Genomic DNA, 12,648 nt, shown 5'->3' on the forward strand with positions numbered 1-12,648 from the left:
CTTAAAACATAACCCATCCCACACATTGAGAACAGCTAGAATATATATCATGTAATGTTATGCATTCAGTGCTCAGTACCAGAACAGCCTGCCTAGAAAAGACAGTAAGGAATACAATCAACCTCCTTTGTGCAGATGTTTAGTTATTGTTTCTGGATAGTGACAATCTGTTGTGACTCTGAGACTTGAACCTGATCAGTCAGCAGATGTGAGTTCGAGCGAGGAAGACGATCTGGCACTGAGATTTGAGCCTGCATTATTAAGTGACTTGGAGGGGAGTCAGGTAGTGGGAGAGGAGTGGGATTTGAGATATGAGCCTGATTTATGGGAAGATTCAGAGGCCACTCTCTCCCCTGAAACTACTTCCCTAATTAAACCTCAGGTGTTAACTGTTAATCAGGAAAGTGTATCAGAGGATTCAAGCTGTGATGAAACTGCCGGATGCTGGCTGAATGCCAGAACTAGAAGATTGAGATGTCAATCTCAATTAGAAAAGAGACGTCCAGCAAAGGGTTAATTAATGAGACTGACAGGCCCTTTCTTAGAGGATATAAGGTAGCGCACGACTTTGAAATATTTGCTGGAAACAAAGTGAATCTTGCCTTGGAAAGACTTGCATCTGATTTACTGCGTTGTGAGTTACGAACTTTACAGTATTGCCGGACAGATTCTAGGAGGATTGCCAAAGGACTGTGATAACAGAGCAAATGAATCTTCTGCCTCTGGTTTTGTTTACGTAAAGTATTTGAACTATATAACTTGAAGTTTCATCTGTGGATACAGGTGGGACAGAATAACAACCAAGATCAGTAGATTGGGAAATATAAGTTATCACAAGGTCTAGAGTCAGACACTTATGATATGATGCTGAGACTGTGCTACTATGTTTAGGTCAGAAAACTTGGCAAGGGGTGTCAAGGAATTTATTTGGGACTGGTTGCACAAAAATCTTATAGCCAGTGATTGTCCTCTTTTCTCCATTATGTACTTTCAAGAGAAGAAAGGAAAAAGAAACAATAAAATTCAAAGTAGTTGTAGGGAAAAAACAATGTAATCAAATACAGCAAAGAAAATTTCCAGCTTATGTTGTACGTAGCATTTCCATAGTATGCTAACCAGGAACAACTAGACTAGAGCCATTAGAACACTGATTCTACATTTCCCATTTCCACAAAGATTGTCTTCAGCTGGGAATAATATTCAATTGCTGCTTTGCCATTCTCTCGTCCAAACCCTGAAAAGACAGATACATTTATGATAAAACTGTACTCATCTGCTCTAAAAATCTGCAAAAAATGTATCAGGAAACTGTTGAAACAAACTTAATAGTCTCAATTCCAGAACTGGGCAAAACTGACTCATTAGATTCCTAACGATAAAATATAAATGACATGTATAAATCAAGTGTTTTTCCTCACCCACTCAGTGAGCAGCTATGAGTCTATAGTTTAAAAATCTCACATTAATTTAATACCAGTTTTTCTTATCTGTTTTAATTTAAAATGCCATGTATACATTTTTCTACTTAAAAGAAGTTTCTTTACAGCATGTATATGTATGTAGAAGTTATCCTTACTAAATGGAGCTTGGTCCTAAAATAGATTTGTATAAGTACGTAGGTCCTGTAATTGAACTTCTTTTTGAAATAAAAACAGTTTTCAGAATGAAGGTGAAATTATCATGAGAAAGGAACAAATCAATGGCAAATCTGGCTATCACTACTACTGTAAACTGGGTAATAAAGTTCTGCTGCTTTAATTGTATACACTGAAATTGTGAAATTTTGTTTACAATCCAATTTAGGGTAATTCTTCAACTTTTGCCAAATATCATGTAAGCAGCTGTCAACAGCCAAAATATTACAGCAAAGTTGCTGAATGGAATACCTGACATCTTGTATCCTCCAAAGGGAAGCTCCACAGGACTGACATTATAGTTGTTGATGAAACACATACCAGCCTGGAGCCGAGCTGCTACTCTGTGGGCACGCTGGATATCTCTGTAAAGCAGAATGATAATTTAAATTAACTCTCATTTCTCTAGTACAAGTGTCCATCATTTATTACCTTTTCCTCTGGGATACTGCTAGGGATGTCTGCCATTTTAGTGAAGCATCAGAAAGTAAGGATAACACTCAGTTTCTATCAAATGGAACAACTATGCAGCAAAAAGTTTTCTGTCATGCTCTAAGCTGTCTGCTTCCAGTCTCACAGCAGTCATAAATGCCTTTCAGCCTCACAGGTCATTTGCAGCTCAACTTGCCACAACTATCTACCACTTCTAAAATATATTCCCTTTTTTGATACCTGGTGAAGACACCTCCTGCCAGGCCAAAACGGGTATTGTTGGCTCTCTCTAAGACCTCTTCTTCTGTGTCAAAGGGTAGAATAGACATGACTGGTCCAAAAATCTCCTCTTTTACACATGTCATGGTGTCCTTACAGTTTCCTGGAAGCAACACAGGTGTGACCATACAATATTAAAAAATCAGTCAATCTGGATTTATATGAAATGAGAAGGGCTACTTCAGCTACTAAGAACTAAGTAGAATTTTAGAACTACTTTTTAAAGCTCCATTTGTAAGATCTGAGATAAACTTTTAAATTAAATAAATGGCCCTTAAATACTTAATTTCAAGTCCCACAATAGAGTTTAAGTTTAGAGTTTCAGTCTGATCATGAAGTCTGTTTTTAATGTCTACAACATATTGGGCAGTATGTTCCTCAATGCAACTGGCAAATTGGATCTCTCTTTAACAAGCTTCACCCTTTGCTTCTTGTCCTGCCCTCAGATGCTTTGGAGAATCCCCTTCTCAATGTTGAAGGGGATCAAAGTCCCTCAAGTACCAGAAGTACTATCATGTCACTTTCTCTTCATTGGGCTAGAGACCTACCTAGTTCCCTTAACCATTCCTCATGCAGTTTAGCCTCCAGATCCCTTAATATTTTTGTGTTCTTCTTTGCAATCTTTCTAGGGACTCAGCATCTTTTTTTTTGTAATGTGGTGACTAGAACTGGAAGCAGCCTTCCAAGTGTGGACTCACTAATGCGATATAGAACAGTACTATCACTTCTCATGATCTTGATGCTATCCCTCTCTTGATGCAGCCTAGGACCTCATAGGCTTTTTTGGCAGTTGCAGCACACTGCTGGCTCATATTTAAGTGATAGTCCACTAGGACATCAAGATTCCTCTTGCAGTTACTATTGTTGATCCAGGTATCATCTATTCTATAACTGCATTTAGTTTTTCCTGCCTAAATGCAGGACCTTACTCTTCTTTCCATTGAACTGCATCCTGTCGGCTAAGACCCTCTGCTCAGTTCTATCAACATCCTTCTGAATCATGAGTTTATCTTCTGAAATGTTAGCAATTCCCCCCAGCTTGTTGCCTGCAAATTTGATGAGTGCCCCTTCAATCCCTTCATCTAGGTCATTTATGAAGACAGCGAAAATATTTCACTCCATGTAGATGTAGTTTCACTGAGGACTACACATTGAGTATGGTTGGCCAGCCATTTGTGAATCTATCTGGTGGATATAGGCTTTGCTGAAGTCTGAGTAAACTATATCCACAGCATTTCCTCAATCCCCTAACTTAGTCACTTTTTAAAAGGAGGCAATAAAGTTTGTCTGGCATAATCTGTTTTTCACAAAGCCATGTTGGTTTCTAGTAATAGCTGTACTCATTCCTAGGTGGTCTATTATCTAGGATTTTCCTAGGTATTGATGTCAGGCTGATTGGTCTGTAGCTTCCTGAACCACTACCCCTCCCCCATACACATTTTTTTTTGTGGAAGATTGGAATCACATCAGCCCTTTTCAATTCCAGCAGTAGTTCCCTAGTGTTCCAGGAACTTTGAAACCTTTTGTTCATTGGTTCCAAGATCACATCTGGCAGCTCCTTCAGAACCATGGGGTCCTGGTGATTTGTACTTGTACTGAATAGGTATTATCTTACTATTTTCTTGCCTATTTTAATTTGTATTCCTATTCTGTCTTCTATGGTACTGTTTCTGATAGGTTGGACTATTTATTTCCTTTTGTGTATAGATGGTGTCAGCCAGATCTCCAGCATGGGATTCTCCTTTGAGGCACGTTTGCTATCAGCTGTCATAGTAACAGGGAGGGGGGGGGCACAATTGGGGAAGTGAGCTGGTGAGGTGAAGTCCCATGTGAACTAAAAAGGAGGTTTGCTCTCAAGAATTATTGCACTGCTGAGTGGAGTTGTTTACACCCTGTCAAGGCCAACTGTCCTGAGACTCCAAATGGGCAAAATACTGGAGGATGAACTTCACACAACGTTACATTAGATGTTGATTGGACACTCAGCAATGGGCCCTAGGTTTTAGGGAAATTTTCAATCTGTAGCTTTTGCGCGTTTTGAATAAGATCTTGCCTTGCTTTCACTGCTATCATTTCAAACTCAGTAAAAGTAAGGAGATGAATTAAGGCAAATAAGTAAATAAGTAAACAGAGTAGGCTGTGGAATTTGTCAAATGCTTTACTGAGGTATGACTGAACCAACCACATTTCCCTGATCCACTAATTTAGTTACTTTGTCATTTTAATTTAATCATTTTTTTAGCACCATGTTATTTTCTTGTCTTTACCATACCCCTCTTTAGTCTAGTAATATCAAAGTTTTGACTATGGTTAAAAATTAGTGCCAATGGCATTGATAATATAGTATCCATACCTAAGACACAAGGAGACATGTAAAAGCCATTTTTCAGACTGGGATCATCTGGAACAAATGCATCCCCTCCACACAGGACTTCTGCACCCTAAAAAGTGTAACAGAAGATAATGGCAGAAAATCATTTTATTTATAATTAGCAAAACTTTGCCAACCTATATAGGAAGGTACCAAAGCTTGAGTGTATATAATAAAACACTAGACTGGATAGAAGGTTCTTTCTCTTGGTCCAATATCACTCTTGGCAATAGAAATGAATCTTCTCCATACATAAGTGTTTGAAACCCAAATAGATTGGTTTGACATTTCACCAATAGAAGAAGCATGTGACTGACATATTTAATTTTCTCATTTCTCATCTACTATAGATATTTAGGATCAGGATCAGATTGCTTTCTACGTATTAATCTAAGTCATTGCTTTTCAACCTTAGCAACTTTAAAATAGCTGGACTTCAACTGCCAGAATTCCCTAGCCAGTATGCTGTTTTGTACAGTGCCTAGAGAATGCTAGCTGGGGAGTTATGGGAGTTGGAATCCACCCATCTTAAACTTGCTGATGTGGAGAAGCACTGACTTAAGTCGTTGTCAGCTCTTCCCTACAAATTTATTTTAAAAAGCAGTTTATATACTAGAGAGATAAAAATAGACAAGGAACAAAGTATATTTTTAGTTTTGTGATTAAACTAACTCTATATTTATGGGATTCTTTTGCACTTTACTTTTAGGGACTATGGCGAGCAACACAAAACCCTGAAGCTTTAACATAGCCCAGGTGAATGTTAATATAGTACACAACCAAGATACAAAGTTATTAAATATAGATTTGTAAGCAATTTCTCTATGTAATATCCTGATTGAATTATTCTTTTCTGCATTATCCCACAGAAGAAACAAACAGTAGATTTGTTTTTAATCAGAAGTTCATATTATTGCATTTATAATCAGACTATAAACATTACTACCAGTTAATTCAAGAATTTGCTCATTACCTGTCAGGTCTGTATTACATTAGATGTTAAATATACACTCCCTTTAACTGCCAATTTTGTTTATACTCACTATACATTCAAATTGATTTAGTAAAGTGTCTGGCAAGGGGTGATTATTACTAAGAGTAAAGTATACCCTCTTGCCAGCTGAGACCTATATAATTCCAATTGTTACTTGCTCTTGTTTTCCTTTTTGGTTATTGATAAGACTGAACAACACATGGAAGCAATGGCTGATAGGTAAGTTGTATTGCTTACATACTTAGAAAGGGAGATAGCAATAGAAATTGGGTTATATATGAATATGGAATGGGAATGAATATTAAAATGAAAACAGGACTAATAAATGTTCTCTTTATTATATATTTATTAGAACAGAAGTAAGATCCCTGGCTAGTTTTGGTCATTTGTATCTCTATGAGGACCCAATAAATGAGTATATACTCCCTATGGTTTTTTATTATTGTAAGCTGCCAAGAGTCACCCTGAGGTAAGATAGGCAGCCAATAACTTTTATAAATAAATAATGAAGCAAAACTAATAGACCAGACCCCTTCCCTGTTGAGTTTACATACACACACATTCACATATTATATCTATTTATTTCTTATCTATTTATTTATACTATAGGGGATAGAGATGAGGCATTTATTTATTTATTTTGCAGTATTGAATGGGAATAAAAAAAGTTGAAACATATTTTGCCCCTTAAAATCATCTAAAGTCAAAAAAGGTTCCACTCGGGTAATACCATGACTTTACCAGCCACATAAGTTGCAGCCCTTACAGTCAAAACAGGTTAAGCAAACCTGCATATATTTATTTAACATTACTGACTTAAATTTCTTGAATATGGATTGATGAGAGGCACACCTCCTCATCATAAAAAAATTCTCTATGGTAAACGCTACTCAAATTTAAATTCTTCCACAATAAGAGATTAAAAATACTAATATAAGATATTAAGCATACCAAATTTTATTCCAGATGTGGTTTGTGCTCATTGTTTTTAGTAATCAATTATTTTTTGTTAAACAGATGTGCTCAGATCAGATAGCTTTTCACTGAATGGCTATAAACTATACAGACATAGCAAAGCACCTTTGTTCTATCTTCAATACTCAGTTTTGCACAAAATACATAATATGATCCCTGTATTCTAGTACCTCATGTGGCAGATGAGGAGTGAAGTGCTTTCAGTAGCCAATCCCTCAGGATAAAGCTCAGTAAAGATAATGCTAACCTGCTCCTTTGCCTGTTTAACAAAACTCAGGACCTTCTCCAGGTGTGCCTTGTTGATAAGTGCTCCCATCCTTGTATCTTGCAGCAGGGGGTCACCAATTTTGATGTTCTGAGTCTGTTTCACAACTTCTTTGGTGAACTCTTCCAGAACTGCTTGTTGTACAAACACCCGAGTACCATTGCAGCAAACCTGAGGCACAGACACAGGCTTAAGAAAGGGCCCGTTTTCAGAATTGACAGGCTCAGAACTAACCTGTAACTAACTTACAGATAGTTCTCCACTTATGACCATTATTGGGCCCAGAATCTCAGTCACTGGATAAAGTGACCCACACAGGTTGTTAAATGGAATGCCAGGGAGGCCTGGGCCTTGCAGGTATGGTGGGACAGGGAGAGGGCACAGGTCTTCCACCACACCCAGACTCTCCCCCTGCCCCACCAGGGAGAATACCCACAAAAATAAATGGTGTTTGCTAGTGTTCACTAGATCTGAGGCCTGTTTCTCCAATGGGCTGAGAGATTTCACCTTCAGCATTCTGGAAGAATAGATCTCAAATCTGGTGAAAATGCTAGGAAATACCATTGTTCTGAAAGGCTCAGAATGCTGGGGTTCACTAGTGTTTTTACCTGTGAAGATGGTGGTTGTGGGGATGCTGGCATTTGCTAGTACTTTCATCCAATTTGAGATCTGGTGGATTTCTTCTCACTGCACACAGAGGAGAAATCCCTCAGCATGTTGGAGGAACAGGCCTCAAATCCAAAATTCCTTCCACTTGCAATTTTCCCTAACAGCTTCTCCAATGTTTTTTGGGGGAACCTGCCAGAGATTTCAAATAGTGATCACAGGATCACAAGACACTTTGCTACTGGTCATAAATGCAAACAAATTGCCAAGTACTTGAAATATGGTTATATGATGGCAGCAGTTGTGATGCAACATTTTATAATGGTCAGAAGTGCTTTATGGACAGCAAAGCACCCATTCAAAGTCTGTCACGCCTATAAACAGTCATTAAATAACCTATCATAACTTGAGGAGTACATGTACTGACATTTCTGCATTGATTTAACACAGGGGTGTCAAACTCAATTGAAGGCTGCATCAGGGCTGTGTTTGACCCCGGGAGGGCCGGGGGGGGGTGCATGGCCAGGGTGGGCATGGCCAGCATGATGTCAGTTGGGTTGGGGGTTCGGTGTGATGGCTCAAGCGCTCTGCCAGTGAAAATGGGCTCCCAAGCTCTGTTTTCAGCTGCAACAGCCTCTTGCAACCCTCTACTAGCGAAAACGGAGCTGGGGGGGGACACTGCCCTCATGAGCTCTGTTTTTGGCTGGGATAGCCTCCTGCAACCCTCTGCCAGTGAAAATGGAGCTTCGGAGGCTGTGCATGGCCTCACAAGCTCCATTTTCACTGGCAGAGGCATTGCGGGCTGGTCCTTTGCTCTTTCCAGGGCAGCACCATGGGCCAAATCTAAGCACCCCATGGGCTGGATTTGGCTCTGGGCCTTGAGTTTGACACCCCTGATTTAACATCTCTTTGGAACAGCAATAAGTAACAAATAGCAATAAGTCAAATCAAATCAAATAATTATACATAAAGTCTGTGAGGAATAAATAGAGGAGCAGAGTCTCTTCTTGAACAAGATAATACCAGTCCTGAAAAGCAACAAAAACTGAAAAAATTGGATCTAAAAACACAACACAAGTTTAGGCATTCTCTTCACCCAGAATGAAATAAGAAAAACTCTTGTGGAATGGTAAGGCACAAACTTTTTCTTAAGAGATTCTGATAAACATTCATGTATTACAATATTTTACAATATATAGCAAATTTCTGCTCCAACTATGGAACTTAAGTGGACTTTTAAAAATGATTTAGTCAGATCCATAACTTCTTCCCTGTTAGATAAAAAAAAATGCATACCTCACCCTGGGTAAGGAAATTAGCCATGAGAGCTCCTTTCACAGCATTATCCAATATACAGTCAGAGAAGATAATGAGGGGAGACTTTCCTCCTAATTCTAAAGTAACAGGCTTGATTCCTTTGGCTGCCATTTCCATAATCTATTGGGGGGGAAATACAGAACAAGATGTAGCTGCTAAACACAGGCAATTATAATTTTATCTTTCTTGGTAAGGGCAAAGAGCCTCAGCTAGAATTTGTTGAATATTCATCTCAAATACAAAATTATTGCTTTTTTCAGTGATTTAGTCAAAACATAGGTAGTGCCTGATGAACATTTCCAAGCATTTACCTCCCATAATTGCTATTTTTGATATAAACATCTACCCAAAGCTATGCTATTAAAGTAGCAATTCACCTTTATTCAAGCTTTTTTGATATGAATGTTAAGACTGTTTTTTTCTTCTTCTAACCATCATGAATATGTTTTTAATGATTATGTTGTTAATCATGTACTTCGTTGCTGTTTTGACTATAAAATGCTGCCAGATTCTTCAGCACAGAAAAAATAACTTATAAATATGTTGAGTATGGATTACTGGATAATTTTTCACCAACATGCAATTCAGAAGTAGAATCTGGACTAAGAAATGATCTCCATATTTCCAAAGAAGAGCCACCCAAGCATTGAATATATGTAAGAATAATAAAGACACCCATATAGGCCTGATTTTCTGCATCATATTCAAATGCATATTTGTTTTAAAAACTGCAGACCTTGTGATTTCAATGAAATACCTGTAGATTTAGCAACTGGCAAATATGTAAATTGGACAAGGAACAGGTCTACCAGCCTTTCAAATTAGCAGTTCTGGTTAGCAGTAAAGCAAATCTTCTAACTGATCTTAGTATAGTTGCATGTGTGTCAATAAATTGTCAAGTCATGGGAGAAGGGACAAATTGCAGCAGGACTGCTTCAGAAATCAAACATTTTAAAACTTTATTATTCAATAGTAACAGCACTTTATATGTATATATATAAATACTGACAGCACTTTATATATGTATAAATATGTGTGTATGTACCTTAACTCCTGTGGGCACACTCCCGGTGAATGAGACCTTAGCTACATCTGGGTGCTGGCATAGGAATTGGCCTGTGGCAGCTCCACCCTGCACCACATTGAAAAGTCCCTTAGGGACACCAGCCTTATTGTAGATCTCTGCCAGCAGCACAATAGAGATGGGGGTGAAGGGAGAAGGCTTGAAGACCATGGCATTACCTAGGTAACCCAATTCACAAAAATAAAAAGAATGGGTACACATTTTCTGTCTAAAAACTTCAACTACAATCAAGTGAGAGAGTAATACTGAAGAAAAAATGTTTCAGTCCAACTAAAACAAACATCTGGATCATTATTTCCATTCCACATATGTTTTGAAGCTAAATCAAGGCCAATATTTATAAAGTGGTCTCTTCTACTATTATTTAAGTGTTATTAAATTCTAATAACAATCCACTGGAACTTCATTCCCCATTTTCACATCTCAAATAGTAACAATGAATTCCTAGAAAGGGAACTCCTGACTACTAGTTTCTATGAACGAAACTCATTCATTTATCAAAAAGTTAATTTATTATACCACAGGCCAAAGCAGGGGCTGATTTCCAGCAGGCAATCTGAAAAGGGTAGTTCCAAGCCCCTATCCCAACACAGACTCCAAGAGGTTCTCTTCTGGTATAAGCAAAGGATCCCCCAGGGAGCTGGACATGTTGACCTAAGCAGAAGAGACAGAGATACAGATGCAGATGAACAGAGTTGGAAGGGACCTTGTAGGTCATCTAGTCCAACCCCCCCCCCAAGCAGACCCCACACCATTTTTTACAGATGGCAGTCTAGTCTCTTCCTGAAAGCTTTCAGAAAGCTCCAACAACTTCTGAAGTCAAATGGTTCTATTGGTTGATTGTTCTCAATCTCAGAAAATTTCTCCTTATTTCCAAGTTGAATCTCTCCATGTTCAGTTTTCATCCATTATTCCTTGTCTGACTTCAGGTGCTTTGGAAAATAGCTTGACCCCCTCCTATCTGTGGCAGTCCCTCAAATACTGCTATCATGGTATCCTGCTATCGCTGCTATCCCCTGGTCCTTCTCTTCACTAGACTAGTCATGCCCAGTTCCTGCAACTGTTCATTGTATCACTCGTCGACTAATCATCTTGGTTGCTCTTATCTGCACTTTTTTTAGAGTCTCAACATATTTTTATAGTGTGATGACCAAAACTGGATGCAGTTCTCTAAGTGTGGTCTTACTAAGGCTTTATAGAGTGGTATTAGTACCTATCTTGATCTTGATTGTATCCCTCTGTTAATACAACTTAGGATTGCATTAGCTTTTTTGGCTGCTGCTGCACACTGCTTTAGCTGGTTGTCCACTAAGACTTCAAGATCCCTCTCACAGTTTAAGCCTGGTTTCACCCAATCTATATGTGTACTTTTGGTTTTTTTTGCCTAAGTGTGAGACTTTACTTTTCTTTACATTGAATTTCATTTTGTTAGATAGGACCCGTGTTCAAGTCTGTCAAGATCCATCTGGATCTTGAGCCTGTCATCTAGGGTGTTGGCTATTCCTGCCAGCTTAGTATCATCTACAAATTTGGTAAGTTCCCCTTCTGTTCCTTTATCTAAGTCTTGTATGAAGATATTGAAGAGTACTCAGCCTAGGATAGAACTTTGTGGTATCCCACTGCTTACTTCCCTCTAAGTAGATGTAGTACCATTAAGGACTACTTTTGTTGAATACATTTTGTCAGCCAGTTACAAATCCATCTGGTGGTGATGCTATCTATCCCACTTTTGTCTAGCTTACCAAGAAGTAAATTGTGGTCTACTTTGTTGAATGTGTTGCTGAAGTCTAAGTATATTATGTCTACAGTATTTCGCTGGTCTACTATTTAGTCACTATATTGAAAAATAAATAAGATTAGTTTGGTGTTGATCTGTTTTTAACAAACCCATGTTGATTCCTAGTTATTACTTTACTCATTTCTAGATTTGGCAGATCTGGTTTTTTTTTTAAATTATCTTTTCCGTATTTTCCTGGGTATTGATGTTAGCCTGATTAGACTGTAGTTTCCTGTGTTTGTCCCCCCCTCCCCCCTTTTTAAGATCTGTGCATAAGAAATATAAACCAATTCTCAATGAGAAGCAGAGTAATTAAAAAGGCTTTATGTCCAGAAAAGTAGTAAAGGAAGGATGGAACATAACCTACTGAACTTCTAATTGTTGAAGATCAGATTTTCCATCCTATAATAAATAAAGAAACTGAATGCTCCAGAAAAATGTAGACAATGCAACCAGTCCTTCTTTCTAATTCACTATCCTGCATGGAATTCCAGCAAATCATCAAATCAAATCATCAGAGGGCAGAAGCAGAGCTATTTTTACTTCTTTCAACAAAAGTAATTTCTTGTAGTAGACATACACTACATACTATCTTCCTCAATGATTGTGGAATGGCAAAAATCTGTATTCTGTCCAGCATAGAGAAGGATTATAATTTTCAAATTTTATTCACTGTCATCACATATATCTTCCATCAGAATTCTACCAAACACCTTCCCAATACTGTAGTTTTTCTAAAAGCTCTTGAAAAACATTTTACTTATCATTCACTAAGCAATTACTCCTACTGTACTTTCATACGTATTGACAAATTACCTAGATGATACAATCTCATATTTGTTAGTCCTTTTAGCATTTCCATTCACAGATAAACTATATTTTCACCTTCATGCATGCATGCATCACTTCACTGC

At 38.0% G+C, this 12,648-nt stretch overlaps 1 protein-coding gene across 3 annotated transcripts in view; it reads right to left on the minus strand.

The window, feature by feature from the left end:
- Nucleotides 1-906: 906 nt before the first annotated feature.
- The window catches only part of ALDH9A1 (aldehyde dehydrogenase 9 family member A1), a 56,645-nt gene continuing 44,903 nt past the window's right edge, over nt 907-12,648 (minus strand). For all 3 annotated transcript variants that reach the window (XM_087932042.1, XM_026718723.2, XM_026718724.2), the window contains 8 exons: nt 10,477-10,611; nt 9,919-10,115; nt 8,853-8,993; nt 6,933-7,121; nt 4,699-4,786; nt 2,307-2,448; nt 1,887-1,999; nt 907-1,234 (listed from right to left, as the gene is read on the minus strand). In XM_087932042.1, the coding sequence (XP_087788168.1) occupies nt 1,140-1,234; nt 1,887-1,999; nt 2,307-2,448; nt 4,699-4,786; nt 6,933-7,121; nt 8,853-8,993; nt 9,919-10,115; nt 10,477-10,611 (1,100 nt within the window). In that variant the 3' untranslated portion in view covers nt 907-1,139. The remainder of the gene's footprint in view (nt 1,235-1,886; nt 2,000-2,306; nt 2,449-4,698; nt 4,787-6,932; nt 7,122-8,852; nt 8,994-9,918; nt 10,116-10,476; nt 10,612-12,648) is intronic.

The sequence above is a fragment of the Pseudonaja textilis genome, chromosome 3 (genome assembly GCF_049901715.1).
Source record: "Pseudonaja textilis isolate UNSWEBS1 chromosome 3, rPseTex1.2, whole genome shotgun sequence".
Taxonomy (NCBI): domain Eukaryota; kingdom Metazoa; phylum Chordata; class Lepidosauria; order Squamata; family Elapidae; genus Pseudonaja; species Pseudonaja textilis.